Below are 17051 nucleotides of genomic sequence, written 5' to 3'. Positions count from 1 at the left end.
CGGAGGACAGAGAATGAACTTCAATCCAATATTGCGGCGAGCATGCAGCCAGCGGGTAAGGAAAGGGTGAATCAAACACCCGAAAACTCCGCCCATATGACCGAAAACCAATAAACTAATAAACAATATAGGAAATAATATAATCAATAATCTAATCAAAATAAATAAATGAATAAATAACAATATAAATAATGTATACTAATATAATTCAGGCGACAGGTTCCCTTTAAGCGAATAATATGCCACAAAAGGCAAAACATACATTAGTTTCCTCTAAGATTGACTTTTTCATGGGTAAACTTTGTGATGAAAAAAAAAAAATTCAGTAAGTGTTAAGGAAATATTTCATAAAACCATTTGAGGTTTCTAAATTAAGAATTAAAATTGCTTTTGAAATTAAAAAATTGAAAAATAGAGATGAACGTAAAAAGGAATGTTGATGTGGAAAATGACGCTATTATAGAGCTCTTACTCCATTCGACTAGGATCCAAAAATGTCTAAAAGTTCAAGAGGTAACTTTGGACGTTTTTGACATCCCGAAACAGATGTCTTTGTGAATTATATGAGTCATGTAAAAAAAGCTGGCCACAAAGAAATCTGGACCATCTGGTGTCAGATTAACGGAATTTACTAGCCATTCTCACCGTTCTTTTTTTGTAGGAATTTTTCATTCTTTTTGCTTTTTGAGGTTATGTGTACACATTGGATTTTAGTTCTTATATATTAGGGGGTCTGTTGGGTGAGAACTATAACCAACTAGGCAAGTTACAACTTATCCATGGGATAAGTGCTAATTTACTGATGATTATGGGTCCGATTCACTGGACCCCCACTAATCTGAAATATCCAGTTAAAATGGAGCACCATTCTAGCCAGAGATAGCCATTACAGCTATCTTCCAGTCCCATGGACAGTGAGATGGTGGCACATATGCCAGACAATATGTCAGATTCTCATTTTTGAAATAAGTGGTGGGGGAAACAAAAACATATTTTATTGTTTGTTTAAATTGGGTTTTGGTGTTAATTGTATTTTTGGAAAAAAAATCACATCACAACCTATTGTAAAAAAAATAAATAATAAAAATCTTGTAATTTTCACATTGTCCACTGGGGATTTTTTAAACTCTAACTTCCTGCTGTTTCAGGAAACAACACATGTACATTAACCACAATGAACAGACTCTGACGCTATCTTTTGTATTGAAGCATTTGATGAGGGTGTGAAAAAGAATTATGAAGGGAAGGGGAGCTGTGGCATCACCTATTGTAACAGATGGATCTTATGTCACCAGCTGTGTTGACAAGGAACCTGATGAAAACTCTTCCTGAAAGGATAGGAAGCATGAGTCTAAAACAGCCCCAGTGGACAGTATGAAAATTGCAAGATTGCTAATTTTTTTTTTTTTTTTTAATAAAGTTTGAAGTATGAAACAAAATCATTTCCACTTTTTTTTTTCAAAAAATGTAACACAAAAAGCTGACTTAAACATCAGGCCATTTTTACATGATGGCTTCCCAGCTTTTAAGGAGAAATTTATCAGATCGGGAAAAAAAGAAATAACTTGGAAATTTGATAAGATGTAGAAAATCAATTTTAATCTCCAAATCCAAACTGTAACTTTATCCAGATAAGAATGCAAAAATAATATGTGGGTGAGCAAAAGATCTAAGGTATAGGTTTAGCATTCTGTCTGATTGTATGTTGACTCCATTCACACCCATGTAGTGGTTCTTTTTGTAAGTGGAAACCACGATGCAGTATGGGAGCCATTGGTCATTGGGCTTCAGCAGCATCTGATAGACTCTTTGACCCATAACGATCAGTTTGATTCTGACGAGGTGGCTATTATTTTGATTAGACCTCTGAGGAAGCCACACGGCGATACACGCGAGAACATGCGGAACCCCTTCTTCCTCTAGGGTCTCTGCGCTGTTATGTGGTATTTATTTTTTGGCGCTAGTACACTTTACTGCTTGATGTTGGATTTTATATTAATTCTGATTTTTAAACATCAACTTTAATATATGCACATATTTTGTTACACTACATAATTTCACTTTATGCCATCTGGCACTTATATATTTTCTTGCAATGACCTTCGTGATCAGGAGGTAGGGGGCAATCCAGGCCACTTATCAAAGTGGTCCAGTTTGATATTTGAGTTTTTTTATTTGTATTTTAACCTTTTGTCCTGTTTACTTGTATTTTTCATTGAAGCTTTAATTAAATTGCATCTTTCATGATACCCACTAGTGTCCATTTGTTTTTTTCTTTTGGTACATGTTTTTTGCAATGTGAGCATGTAGCACCTATATATTACATGGGGATGTTATGCCCGTCGATTTGCTACATGTCCTTCATTTTGTTTAGAAAAATGTGTGGCATATCATCAGGAATAACAGCACCTCTGATGGAAATGTGAACGTAGGTCAAAATCATAATTTTATGCCATATTATTGTGCATGTAAGTTCGATGGGGGACATGCATTACTCTAGATTATAACTATTTTTGTGATATTGTAGCTTTAAGAAAGAGAAATGGTTTTCAGAGAAAACAAAAAGACTATGAAGAAATAACATATGGCAGAACCAAAACTGTTGGGTAATTCCCATGTTAGCGAGTTATCACCTATCCACTGGTAGTCAACTATCTATAGCAGTCCCATAGAGAATCAAGGAGCTGTGGTACATATGTGCGACCATTGATCAATCCATAAGAAATACCTTAGAGACCAATTCTTGGAGATTGGTGATGATCTCAGAGGTGGTATTAGTGAGTCTTCATCTATCCACCGGTAGTCAACTATCTACACCAGTCTCATATAGAATTAAGGAGCTGTGGTCCATGTGTGACCATTGATCCATCCAGATGAAATACCTTAGAGACCAATTCTCAGGGATTGGTGTTGGTCTCAGAGGTGGGATTAGTGAGTTTTCATCTATCCACCGGTAGTCAACTATCTATACCAGTCCCATAGAGAATCAAAGAGCTGTGGTCCACATGTGTGACCATTGATTCATCCAGATTAAAAACCTTAGAGGCCAATTCTAGGGGGATTGGTGGTGGTCTCAGAGGTGGGATCAGTAAGTTATCACCTATCCACCGGTAGTCAACTATCTACACCAGTCCTATAGAGAATCAAAGAGCTGTGGTCCACATGTGTGACCATTGATTCATCCAGATTAAAAACCTTAGAGACCAATTCTCGGGGATTGGTGGTGGTCTCAGAGGTGGGATCAGTGAGTTTTCATCTATTCACCGGTAGTCAACTATCTACAGCAGTCCGATAGAGAATCAGTGGAGCTGTGAGGCACATGTTCGACCATTGATACATCCAGATGAAACACCTTAGAGACCAATTCTAGGGGGATTGGTGGTGGTCTCAGAGGTGGGATCAGTGAGTTTTCATCTATTCACCGGTAGTCAACTATCTACAGCAGTCCGATAGAGAATCAGTGGAGCTGTGAGGCACATGTTCGACCATTGATACATCCAGATGAAACACCTTAGAGACCAATTCTAGGGGGATTGGCGGTGGTCTCAGAGGTGGGATAAGTGAGTTTTCATCTATTCACCGGTAGTCAACTATCTACAGCAGTCCGATAGAGAATCAGTGGAGCTGTGAGGCACATGTTCGACCATTGATACATCCAGATGAAACACCTTAGAGACCAATTCTAGGGGGATTGGTGGTGGTCTCAGAGGTGGGATCAGTGAGTTTTCATCTATTCACCGGTAGTCAACTATCTACAGCAGTCCGATAGAGAATCAGTGGAGCTGTGAGGCACATGTTCGACCATTGATACATCCAGATGAAACACCTTAGAGACCAATTCTAGGGGGATTGGTGGTGGTCTCAGAGGTGGGATCAGTGAGTTTTCATCTATTCACCGGTAGTCAACTATCTACAGCAGTCCGATAGAGAATCAGTGGAGCTGTGGTCCACATGTTCGACCATTGATACATTCAGATGAAACACCTTAGAGACCAATTCTTGGGGGATTGGTGGTGATCTCAGAGGTGGGATCAGTGAGTTGTCACCTTTGTTATGTATAGGAGATAACTTGCTTAAATGAGAATAACCCTTCAAAGTCCACACTGCAGACAATGAAATCTGACTGCCCCCAAGTCAATAGGGTTCATTGGACATTGATTGTACCCATCACACTACAGATCTGGAACCGTATTTTCTTTTAAAAAATGCAATTATGAACACTGCCTTAAAAAGCCAATAGGGAAATGATATAACAATCACCATTAAGGAAGAGTCAGACGGCCGTAAAACTCGGACTAGGACTGCAACACCATGCTTGGACTGGCTGGCAGCTCTCCCGAACCTGAGCGTGACCGCTGCATAGAAACACATGCTGTCATGCTCGGTTGGGGAGAGCCACCGGCCAGTCCGTACATTGGGTTGTGATCTTTTTTCAAGTTATAAGGCCGCCTGACTGGTAAGGTTTGCGTGCCTTTAATGCCATGTTCCTGACTCATCCATGCGGCTCATTGAAAGCACCATTGACATTCAGATTAAACAAAGACAAAATGCGGCAGAAAATGGGGAAAAAAATGCATTTTTCTGTTGCAGTGCAAGATGATCTAGTCACAAGCATTTTGCAAACGATGGGATGTAATAGAAAATAATAAAGAAAATAAAAATAATGATGTAAAGATAAACGAAAAAACACATACACACAAAACAAAAAAAATATATAAAATAATAATAAAAAATAATAATCTAGATCAAAAGCATCGAGTGATGCTGCAGTACAAGCCAAAGAGAGAAGGCAATTATGCAAACATCACATGCATCCTAATTTCAGTATGGAAACTTACAATTCAAACCTAGATTTAGGAAGACATGAAAATTTTGACTACAAATCTAAACATGAGAAAGGTTTAGAAAGAGAGAGAGAAAAAAAAAGCACACTGCGTATGTCAGATAATCTGGACAGATTATCTGAGCTGTGCCATCTATAGGGAAGCACTTACCCTTCAGTCCAGCTAGAAGTTTGCAGGGTAAGAAGAAACAAACCAGAACAACATAAAGACTCAGGAAAGCAGACAGGGGCCCCAGTTTAGCAAGTTAAGTACTAGGGTTCAGGCAAAGAATGAAAAAGAAAACCTTCAGAAAACTTTTTGAATTTCTAATCAACTTTTTTTTATTTTAATTTTTTTGTAATTTTTTTTTCTTGTTTTAACATCATAAAAAAAACATTATCTAGAGTAAAATATTTTGCAATAGCAGAAGTGCCTGTTCATTCCATATAGGTAAAAAAAAAGGCATTATTAGAATATAAGAGGATCAAACATGAATGTGAAAATCAAGTTATAGAGCATTTTTCTTTAACGGGAAAAAAAATAATAATAGGTATCTATTGGATTTTTTTTTCAATGATATTTCTGGGCATGTGTTTGATTGAATGTTCTACTGCGACAGACAGGACAGACAGTAGGTGCTTGCAGACAGGTGGTCACTTTTATGAAGCTTACGGTTGGCAATAGGCTTGGGGTTTTTGTTTTTTTTTCCAATGACATCCTATAATGTGTCATGGATATAATTGTTTTTTATACATATACATTTATATTTAAATATACAGAGAGATAAAAAGACACGAGACAGAAAATAAAAAGAGGTAGGGGAGGCATTAGACCGATTCTTAAGTAGCCAAATAAAAGTGATTTGTGGAATCACACAAATGAATGAATAGCAGGGTCTAGATTTTAGATCTTAAATGCAAAAAATGAAGTCCACCCTGAGTTTCAGAGCTGCCTTGATATCCATCTTAACTTGAGTCATCGAGAGTCTCTAGTAGACCTGAAGAAGGACACACAATTTAGATGTTGGGGATCTAGGACATCTATTGACCACCCTCCCGCGTTCCCCGTAGACAGCTCTGAAATAGAGAGCGAACTATGTCTTTCTCTGCAATATAACACATGTTGAAATGCTCAGGGTAGGCTGGGTTCCAGGAGAGAAGCTTTGTCTATGGTTCTAGGTTCCTCTAAACACACAAAAAAGAGATATATACAAGATATACTAGACAGAGAAAAAGGACAAGGAAATTCCAGTTTTAGAAACAAATAAAGGAACATTGATATCACCTTACCTGTCTGAAAAGAAACAAAACAAGAAAAAAAAAATTAAGCATCTAAAAATGCAATGCTGGATTTTTTAGGTTCCATTTTAGAGAAAATATTGAGATTTTTTTTGGCACATCGATTTTCCGTCCAATTAGATTGCTGGAATAATTAGTCCTACACTGAAAAGGTTAGTAAAAAAAAAATTGTTGGCCCCATCCTACTTTCTTTTTACCAATTTAAAAAAAAAAGGGTAGGAGAGTTTAGTAAACTAGAAATGGATTGACAGCACTGCAAGAGATTGGAACTCACTTGTTATGGCATTGGCATGTGTACTCAAGGGCAAATACTGCCATTGTCATGAGGACCCATGGAAAGAGACAAGGGACTGGTTCATTTTCAACTGACGCAAGGATCATGCCAATGGCTATGGGATTATTAATAGAGATGAGCGAGTATGCTTGTTACTCGAGATTTCCGCGCATACTTGGGTGGTCTCTGAGTATTTTGGGCATGCACGGAGATTTAGTTTGTGTCACTGCAGCTGCATGATTTGCGGCTGCTAGACAACCTGAACACATGCAGGGATTGCCTGTTTGTTAGGGAATCCCTACATGTATTCAGGCTGTCTAGCAGCCGCAAATCATGCAGCTGCGGCAACACAAACTAAATCTCCGAGCACGCCCAAAATACTCGGAGATCACCCGAGCATGCTCCGAAATCTCGAGTAACGAGCATACTCGCTCATCACTAATTATTGACCTACGAGAGATTCTATAAAATAGGGTGTTTGGTTCATACAACTCTTAAACTCCTATTCCTATAACCTTCTGGTGCACCTTCACGTAATAGATGAGCTTGAGCTGATCACTTTATTGGGAACCAGTGTGCAGATTGGAAGGAAGAAAACTATCACTCTAGTGCCACCTACATGTATCGGTCCTGTAAATCAATGTCCAACCCATAAAAGAGCCATGAAATATTATTATGACTAGGGATATTAACCAAATCAAACCTAGTTGACAGCTAAACCCATGTGTAAATAGTGCATGAACTCAAAACAGCCATCTACAATTGTGTGTCCGGTTCGGATAATATGATACACCTACTCATGTTTCATGGCTCTTTTATAGGTAAAATGTTGCTTTCCAGGGTAAACATACAGATTTTTCTTCCTTCAAGAGGAGATCTGATTTGCCTATACAGTATATCTCCCATACACTAGCTGTATATCCCCAATGTGTAATCCATGAGTTCCCGAAGAGAAATGGGGACTGGAAACTGTTTCTACCAAACCTGGACTTGCTTGAGGCCAATTTCAAATTTCCATCCCTCTATCAAACATGTGTCCTAAAGCTTGAGGTACCCATACTTTAGACTCTTGTATGGCCAACAGCCATCTCTCCTGACTCCCCTATATGCATGACTGCTTGGCTCAGCTGAGCATTTATGAAAGACGTTTTCTAAAACTTGAAACTGCCCCATACTTATCTCCCATGACATCATATGTTGGAAGGGCCACATACACATTGGATTGTTGGCCAATTCCACTTATATTGGTGACTTAGGCCAACTGGTGATCAGTGGGGATCCCAATGGTTGGACCTCCACCAATCTTAAAGTTATCGCCTATGCTGTAGATAGGCAATAATTTTTCCCAACTGGAATACCCCTAGGTCTGTGTCACTGTTATCTGTACTCCTACTATGCATTACTCTATGGTTATAGGACACAATGATGATTGGGAAATTAGCTTCATCAATAATTGGAGATGGCGACACTATCTTAAGCCTTCCATACCCATTAGATTAATGTCGGTAGAATCCACCGATATTCACGAGTTTGTATGACAGTCTAATGTATATGGGGGCCCCGGACAATTGATTGTCAGGTGATTTACGGGTCCGGTATGTGTGATTGTGGCCAGACAATTCTTTTATTCTACTGGAGATAAATCGTAGCTCTCTCATAGAGAATATAGGATCACTTGACCGAATGATCGCTCCTGATTAAGGGAGGACCGGCTGATATGGCTGCCAACTGAATGAGAGATTATTCGACCACCTAATGTGTATAACGAGCTTAACTCAAAAATCAATACAAGATCAATAAAGCAAAGTATTTACATAGTCACTCCAAAAAGTAGAGTTCGCTTTGAATGATTTATGTGCAGTGCAAATAGGAGATACATTGGTGTGGATGTACGTAGACTTCGATAAATGCAATGAAAATGTCCTTTCCCCCGGGGCATAGATTGTGATAGTAAATAAAGATGCCTATGTCTGAATACAGTACATATTAGTCGGCACGCACTTTCGAGCATCACTGGAGATGAAGATTTGATGGCTTCATCAAGAATAAAAGCACCGTCACCTAGCGGAGCCTAATTGGAGGTAGGGTCATAAGAGCAGGCAGTGTTTAGAGAACAGGGCGTGAGAAGGAGAGGGCTGCAAGTCCGTGTGTGTGGGCTTGGATATCACTAAGCAAACTTAACTCTCTGGCATCCAAACTCAAGATAGTTTATATAATGCAGGGCAGTGCTTAATGAAGGGGAGATTAATAAATTCTAGAAATAAAAATGGAAGAATGTAAAGAATGTAAAGAAAAAAAGGAGCACTGGTATGGAAAGGAGGTAAGGGATAAATGCTCAATATGAGGTTGGTCAGGATCCAACACAGCAGCCAACTATGCACAGTGCAGGATAAGCACAGCTCCGTACACTTTTTAGTGGCCATTCTTGGGTACTGCAGCTTAGCTTCCATTCACTTCAGTAGGAGCTGATCAGGTTGTGTACACTCGGCCGAAGCTGGATGAGCCATCGATCTGTTGATAATGACCTATCTTAAAGGCTAGTGCACAAGGCCATATTTTCGGTCCATGCACAATCCAACAAAACTTGAGATCGCACTTAAGGTACCTTCACACTGAACGATATCGCTAGCGATCCGTGACGCTGCAGCGTCCTGGCTAGCGATATCGTTGAGCTTGACAGGCAGCACCGATCAGGATCCTGCTGTGCCATCGTTGGTCGGCGCAGAAAGTCCAGAACTTTATTTCGTCGCTGGACCTCCCGCAGACATCGCTGAATCGCGCTTAGTAACCCGATGTTTACCCTGGTTACCAGCGTAAACGTAAAAAAAAAAAAAACACTACATACTTACCTTCCGCTGTCTGTCCTCCGGCGCTGTGCTTTTCTGCACTGTGAGCGCCGGCCAGCCGGAAAGCAGAGCACAGCGGTGACGTCACCGCTCTGCTTTCCGGCTGGCGCTCACAGTCAATGCAGAGAAGCAGAGCGCCGGAGGACAGACAGCGGAAGGTAAGTATGTAGTGTTTGTTTTTTTTACGTTTACGCTGGTAACCAGGGTAAACATCGGGTTACTAAGCGCGGCCCTGTGCTTAGCAACCCGATGTTTACCCTGGTTACCAGGGGACCGGCATCGTCGGTTGCTGGAGAGCTGTCTGTGTGACAGCTCTCCAGCGACCAAACAGCGACGCTGCAGTGATCGGGATCGTTGTCTGGATCGCTGCAGCGTCGCTTAATGTCACGGTACCTTTAGACCAATGCAATACTATGGGACTGTGCACATGCCTGATTTTTTTCCTCGGACAGCCAAGGTAAAAAATCACTGCATGTCCAAGTTGGACCCGATATGTGCATCACCCTCAGCCATGCAAGACAATGAGTCCATGGAAAACATTGGACTACACTCAGATGACAATTTTCACAGACTGCCTCAATGGAGAAGATGGAGAATTTTTTTCCCGTCACAATGTGATCACACTTTGATTAGAGTTTGATCAGAGTGTGATTTGCACAATCGATCAAATTCTCTCAGAAGAAGGAATACACGGTTGTCTGCACCTGCCCTAAAAATTAGATATTCACTTGTAATTACTGGAATACCCTTTTTAAGTTACTTATTACATACCCATAGGTTACATGAAAGAAAGTGTGTTATTTTACAAGGGATACCTTAGTCATAATTTAAATTGTAACTATTATTTACTTGTTTTGTGGTATTTGCTGATGTTTTTTGAGCTAAATTCTTCCAACAAGATTCACGAATTTGGAGCAAAATCAAAAACGCCTTTTTTTTTTATTTTATTTTTAACTGTTTTTTTTTTACAACTTTTTAATTCCAAAAGTCACAAATCCTTTAAAGACTTGCACATCGCCTATCTAACCACGCACAAAACTTAAAATTTCTCCAGCAGGCAGGGGCTGGCCTGGGAAACACCAAAAGAATGTGACATTTGGGAAAAGATGCATTTCATGATTCTGTCTAAAAGATTTAGATAGGCTGGCGAGGAAAAAAAAAAGACTTAAAAAAAGAAAGACACTGTACAAAAGAAAGGCAACACAAAAAGTGTCACAAATACTAAAGTCACTAAAAAAGGAGCAAATTACTCTAGGAAAAAAAATGGAGAAACAGCAGTGATGAATCAGGGGAAATGTTTAGAGGAAGAAGTAAGGGGCATAAAATTTGCACCTTAACCCTGGAGCCTAACAGAGTCCAAAAGTTGTTTCTGTCTGAAATGGGAAGATCAATTCTAGGGTTGGTCCAAAATGATTCACATAACCCACATCGGTAATCTTTGGCCGTTGGACGGGAGCCATGAAAGACGCCGCTTATCTCCTAACATCTGCATCTGTATTTTGATTAGCCAGCCTGGAATGATGTCATATGTTCCACAGCTATGTCACACCAGGCCACCTAATCAAAAAAAGAGTCACAGATGCTATCAGGTAAGTGGTGGCTTTGAGGACTCTCGACCAGTGGTCACAGATTACTGACGTCACTGATGGACCTGTTCTTGTGAATCGATTTCTACTGACTTTGATTTGACGTTAGGTCTCAGACTCATCCAGTTACACCTGTAATAATTGATTTTTATTATAAATATAGTTACCTTTAGTGGCACCTTCTCAACTTGGAGCAATTAGTGGTCCCACATAGGAGGATTTTGCATGTGTGATGTTTTGCATCTGACCGATCTGACAGCTTCAGGCAATCTCAAGCCCTAATAGGCGCCTTTGAACTAAGCAACACTTTCCACTATTTTTGCTTTCTTAGCGGTAAATATACCGTACAGCTTTCGTTCTCCTGACAGACAGTCATCTATTAACGTTACCTGGAGGACTCAAGTGTCTGGTAAACTACAATGTCAAGGGTGCCGGTGTGAATCGACATACTTAGCACCTTACTAAACATGGGAACGACTGACTGTAGAACTAGATAACAATGTTCTTCGCGAAGGGAGAGACTGAGCACCTGGGTCTCACACCTTCTTACAGTAGAGATGGCGGAGGAGGTGCATGTGGATACCGGCATTAGGTACGTTCAATGGAAATGCACTGCATTAGGGAAAGATCGTAAAATCCAGTATTGCACTTTCAGATAAACAACATTTCACACCATCAGTTTTACATTCAGAGTTATCTTGCTGGAAATGCAACTGAAATAGATAAAAAATGTAAAATAATTGACGGGTATTGTATACAGCATATGACGTACGATATACTTCAGTTTTATTACAAAGGCTTATTTGATTAATAGTCGTATAATGAGATCAGCCATGCATTGCAAATCGGTGCTATTCGCTAGAGCCATAGCTATGGGGGATGCAGAGGTAACAGTTGCACCCAAGCTCCTGGTGCGTACGCGCGTTAATGACCCCTGTGTCACATTAGAGAATACCCATATTATAAATTGTAAGGTGGGCTCTTTTACAGATTTTCATTGCGTCTAGGAGCTATAAGTTATTGCAGGAAAAAGAAGAAATGTTCCAGCTTCTGGTAAAATTTTCAGAAAAATCTTTACTCTATCAAAAAATAATTTAAAAAATAAGGTGAACAGGAACAGGAGCAAGCGACGCGTTTCGAACACGGTTGTTCTTTATCAAGCTATAAGTTACTCATCTCGCATTAACCTAGGGAAGTGGATGAATTGGTAATATTATTGAATAATATAGGTCAAAGGGTATTCTGGCAGATGGATAAGTGATACTTTCTAGATTGGTGGGTGTCCGACCTCTGGGACCTCCATTGATCATCAGAATGGCACATCTTCATCCCCCTTTAAAATGAAACCGCCACTCCATTCATTCCTTATAGAACTGTCGGAGAAAGACGAATGTAGCACTCCAGCAATGCCATAGAGAATCAATGGAAATGTGGCTAAAAGTGCCCTGTTCTGTTGATAGGCTGTCGTCCTACGGGTTGGACCCCCACTAACCTAGAAGTTATCACATATCTTGTGACTAGGTGGTAACTTCTACCTACCATAATACCCATTTTCTGGGACATTCTTGATATCCTTTCCACCAATCTTCATAATTGTGGCTTTGGAAATGTGATGGCAGCTAGAGAAGCATCCCCACCATATCTACTGTATCTACTATGTATGTAAGTGGTCTGTGGCTCGTGGCTGTGTTGGTCACATAAGACTTAAAAGGGGTTGTCAGCTGGAGCTGATCGCTCTGAGACCGGTTGCCTGCACCAGAGAACCATTTTGCCGAGAAGTAGATCATTCTCAAAGTTGGAAATCTCAGATGGAGACTCCTCTTTTTACAACATCTCTTTGCCCTTTATGAAACAACCTCTTTAAAGAAAAATGATCTAGGTAAGGCAGGCATTGATTGATTGGGGTTTGGATACGAAGACTCCACCAAGGCAGGAAATAAAATCCTAAACAGGACTTCATTAATGGTTGTAGAAAATAGTGACCTAAAGGCCGCAACTGTGGGGAAAGCTGGAAGGGGATATGTCTATGTTCCTGGAGCCAGTAAACCCTCTACAAATGTCAAAGCTAGGGAAGAAAACTAAACCTCTACTGTACGTTTAAAGAGTTAATCCCAATATGAAAGCATGGTGGGTACAGGATCTCATTGAGGATATCCAGCTAATGTAGGTAGTCTTACAGGCAATGGAAGGTCTTTCCTTATGGTTAACCTTGCATAGCTCTTTATTTTACAATCCCCCCGAGTAGGCCAAGTCCTGGTTAGTCCAGTCCCCTTTGCTGTTGGGTAATGATACTACATTATTTGCAAGCATGGTGGAAAGGAACTGACCTAAGAGTCATTAAAAGGGCAAGAGGGAGAAGCAAACATTGAACCATTCGTGAGTTGGTTTTGTAAGCAACTTGATAACTATGGACTGAATAAAATACAATGGGCTAGGCAAGAAACAATAATTTTGCTCAAAGTTCTGAAACTTTTTAAAACAGATTGAGTCTTTAGTTCACTGGGACTGAATGAAGCAGAGCAATGCATCACTGATCTCCCCTAGAAACAATATCTCAACTTCTTGGCGAAAAGAAGACCTGAGATAAAAGTATTCATCCTGCTTATTACACACCACCCCTATCCGTATACTTACAGAACTGTGATATTGGTGCATCAAGTTGCGGTACGTTTCCCCCCTTGGCGTTAAGTTTCTGAACCTGAGTCGGCGGCACAGGTTTGTGTGATTGGCCGGTTGCTCTGTACATCGCTTGGACCCATAAAATTCTGTCTTGTTCATCGTCGCTTGCAAAGATCACGGTATCGCCTTCTTTGACTGCATTGAAGAATGATCGGCCACCCTCTAAGCCTGCCAAAACATTACAGAGCAACCAGGTAAAATTGTGCGGAGATGTGCAAATAGAATTCATGCACAATGATTGTTTGATTATTTGGCAGTTTTGGGCGTGAAATTGATAGTTTTATGAGGTCCTCTTGTGTACAACAGTCACTGTTTTATGGAGCCCATGTCTTACAGTATTGTCTCCCAACACAGTGAACCAGTCTACCATTTCTATACTTACCTGGCTGGGGATCTGTGTAGTCCACTGTGTACCCGTCCAGCTGAAGGAGCTCCTGTGGTTCTGCTTTCTTCTCTCTGTAACTGCACATGGCGAATGTGTATTGGCTCACCTGGAAACCAACATCACATCATTACTCTACCGATAATACAGGAGTAAGAGAAGAACACGAGAAAGCATTGCCCAGATACACCATGAAGCTTAATATAATGGTCCAGCACATGGGAATTTAAACAGAAGTAAAGGGTTCATCCTACACTCATTTTAGGGAATTGTGGTTTAATAAAAGAAATGTCAGGCTGCTGCAATGCAGGTAGGTGCTGGCTTCACTGGATGGCAGTAGAGAGGAGGCAGGTCTGCACCTAAACAGAGCTGATCTGCAGCGCACCAGTGAGGCTACCAAAGGTGGCAGCAGAATAGTTCAACAAGCCGGGTCAAATCCTAACTGTAGTGCAGTATCATAGGAATAAGCAAACTCGCGGTCAGAGACAAGCCAGGGGGTCAGTATCGGTCAGGAGCGGATAAGCCAAAAGACAGAAAAAGGTCAGGATACAAGCCAAGTCTAGCCAGGGAGTCTGCACACTAAAGGAAAACACTGAGTCAAGATGGGAACAGAGAAAACAGAGACACAAATTCAGACAGCAAACGCAGCAGAATCAATCAGAGCAATCAGAGTCAGCTACAGCAGCACTAGGCAAAAACTATACCTGACATCTCCTGCAGGAAGCAGCAGTGATAAATAGCCAACCTGAACCCAGACAGAGGCTGAGAAAGGTTAACTCTTGACATGACCAGAGCGGGAAAAAGGAGAAACAGGACTCAAAACCCAGTCTGGATCATGACAAGAAGGTCTTCCTTTTGGGCTTCTGTTAATTAGTCGAAGGTAAGAGGTCAAAGATTAATTTTCTGATAGGAGAACATGTCATGGACTTCGATGGTCACCATGCAATTCTCCATTTCTCCTATGGGGCTGCTGATTTCTGGGAGATATTTTTGGGCGACTCTTCTAACAAAAATGTATTGTGAAAGCATACAATCCGATTGAGGATGGTTGAAAGATCGAGTAGTATATTGTATGTGGCCATAGTATGGATTTCAAGGGGCCATAAAACTGCTTGAAAATGTTGCAAAAGTTTTGTGCAACTCGTAGTCGCGGATGAAAGATGTGCCAAATTCATAAAGAAGGTGAACGTCTTGCCTCTTAATTAATTTGGCATGTCTTTACATCTGCGCACCCTTCATCAAGTGGTTTGCAAAACATCAATCTTGATTAGTTGAGGCATACAATGTTAAATGGACCTGAAGAAGCTGTGTACTTACTTTGAAAACTAATGTCAGAATGGCAATATAAGCCTTTTGATAAAACGAGCATTTTATCAGTCCAGCTAACGAGGAAGACAGCTAGCGAATGCATTCAATCTCCTCCCACCAAGCCTGACAGCTGCAGCTTCTTAGATCTCAGAAGAAACAGGAAGGAGGTCAACTGAGGTGCAGCTTGTCCTGAGCAGTGTTAGATACCAGCAGCAACAGGAACGAGGTCCACTGAGGTGCAGCTTGTACTGAGCAGTGTTAGATCCTAGCAGCAACAGGGAGGAGGTCCACTGAGGGGCAGCTTGTACTGAGCAGTGTTAGATCCTAGCAGCAACAGAGAGTAGGTCCACTGAGGGGCAGCTTGTACTGAGCAGTGTTAGATCCTAGCAGCAACAGGGAGGAGGTCAACTGAGGGGCAGCTTGTACTGAGAGGTGTTAGATCCTAGCAGCAACAGGGAGGAGATCCACTGAGGGGCAGCTTCTACTGAGCAGTGTTAGATCCTAGCAGTAACAGGGAGGAGGTCCACTGAGGGGCAGCTTGTACTGAGCAGTGTTAGATCCTAGCAGCAACAGGGAGGAGGTCCACTGAGGGGCAGCGTGTACTGAGCAGTATTAGATCCTAGCAGCAACAGGGAGGAGGTCCACTGAGGGGGAGCTTGTACTGAGCAGTGTTAGATCCTAGCAGCAACAGGGAGGAGGTCCACTGAGGGGGAGCTTGTACTGAGCAGTGTTAGATCCTAGCAGCAACAGGGAGGAGGTCCACTGAGGGGCAGCTTGTACTGAGCAGTGTTAGATCCTAGCAGCAACAGGGAGGAGATCCACTGAGGGGCAGCTTCTACTGAGCAGTGTTAGATCCTAGCAGTAACAGGGAGGAGGTCCACTGAGGGGCAGCTTGTACTGAGCAGTGTTAGATCCTAGCAGCAACAGGGAGGAAGTTCACTGAGGGGCAGCTTGTACTGAGCAGTGTTAGATCCTAGCAGCAACAGGGAGGAGGTCCACTGAGGGGCAGCGTGTACTGAGCAGTATTAGATCCTAGCAGCAACAGGGAGGAGGTCCTCTGAGGGGCAGAGCGTACTGAGCAGTATTAGATCCTAGCAGCAACAGTGAGAAGGTCCACTGAGGGGCAGCTTGTACTGAGCAGTGTTAGATCTTAGCAGCAACAGGGAGAAGGTCCACTGAGGGGCAGCTTGTTCTGAGCAGTGTTAGATCCTAGCAGCAACAGGGAGGAGGTCCTCTGAGGGGCAGAGCGTACTGAGCAGTATTAGATCCTAGCAGCAACAGTGAGAAGGTCCACTGAGGGGCAGCTTGTACTGAGCAGTGTTAGATCCTAGCAGCAACAGGGAGGAGGTCCACAGAGGAACTGTAAGTCAGGCTGGGAGGATGGAGATAAGCTACAGCAGAGAAGAGGGACACTGAGGAGCTTTCGAGCTGGTTAGGTGGACAGAAAGGGAGTTTAAACTTGCAAAAAGTATAAAACAGCCATTATAACATGGACTGACAAGTTAAGAATATCAGTCTCATTAGGTCTAGGAGATCAATGTAATATTGTTCCTACACTGCTTGTTCAGTGAAATCTTTCCACAGATCCACTCTGATAGAACTGTTCACCATTGGCCTCTGTACAAACGTCTTGAGAAATCCACTAACAGTTGCCAATCGTATCTGTTATATCCATTCATATCTGAGAACTTTTATGTCCAGTGGTAGGAAGGTGAACGCTCTACTGTATAATAGACATCATGCGACAATAGTTTTCTACCATCATGAGTGGCGGCATAATAATGAATACATGTAAAGAAGTCTCTGCAACTCTCTATTCATCTTGAAAGAAAAAACCTTGTGATTAGCTATAAAC

The 17051-nt window shown here is 41.5% G+C and overlaps 1 protein-coding gene across 23 annotated transcripts in view; it reads right to left on the bottom strand.

The window, feature by feature from the left end:
• The window catches only part of CADPS (calcium dependent secretion activator), a 548041-nt gene that overhangs the window by 202535 nt on the left and 328455 nt on the right, over window positions 1-17051 (bottom strand). For all 23 annotated transcript variants that reach the window (XM_069736610.1, XM_069736601.1, XM_069736611.1 and 20 more), the window contains exons 10-11: window positions 13889-13997; window positions 13462-13674 (exon numbers count right to left, since the gene is read on the bottom strand). In XM_069736610.1, coding sequence (XP_069592711.1) covers window positions 13462-13674; window positions 13889-13997 — 322 coding nt within the window. The remainder of the gene's footprint in view (window positions 1-13461; window positions 13675-13888; window positions 13998-17051) is intronic.

The sequence above is a fragment of the Ranitomeya imitator genome, chromosome 8 (assembly GCF_032444005.1).
Source record: "Ranitomeya imitator isolate aRanImi1 chromosome 8, aRanImi1.pri, whole genome shotgun sequence".
Lineage (NCBI taxonomy): Eukaryota > Metazoa > Chordata > Amphibia > Anura > Dendrobatidae > Ranitomeya > Ranitomeya imitator.
The sequence above is the reverse complement of the archived record's forward strand: the minus strand, read 5'-3'. Positions and strand labels throughout refer to the sequence as shown.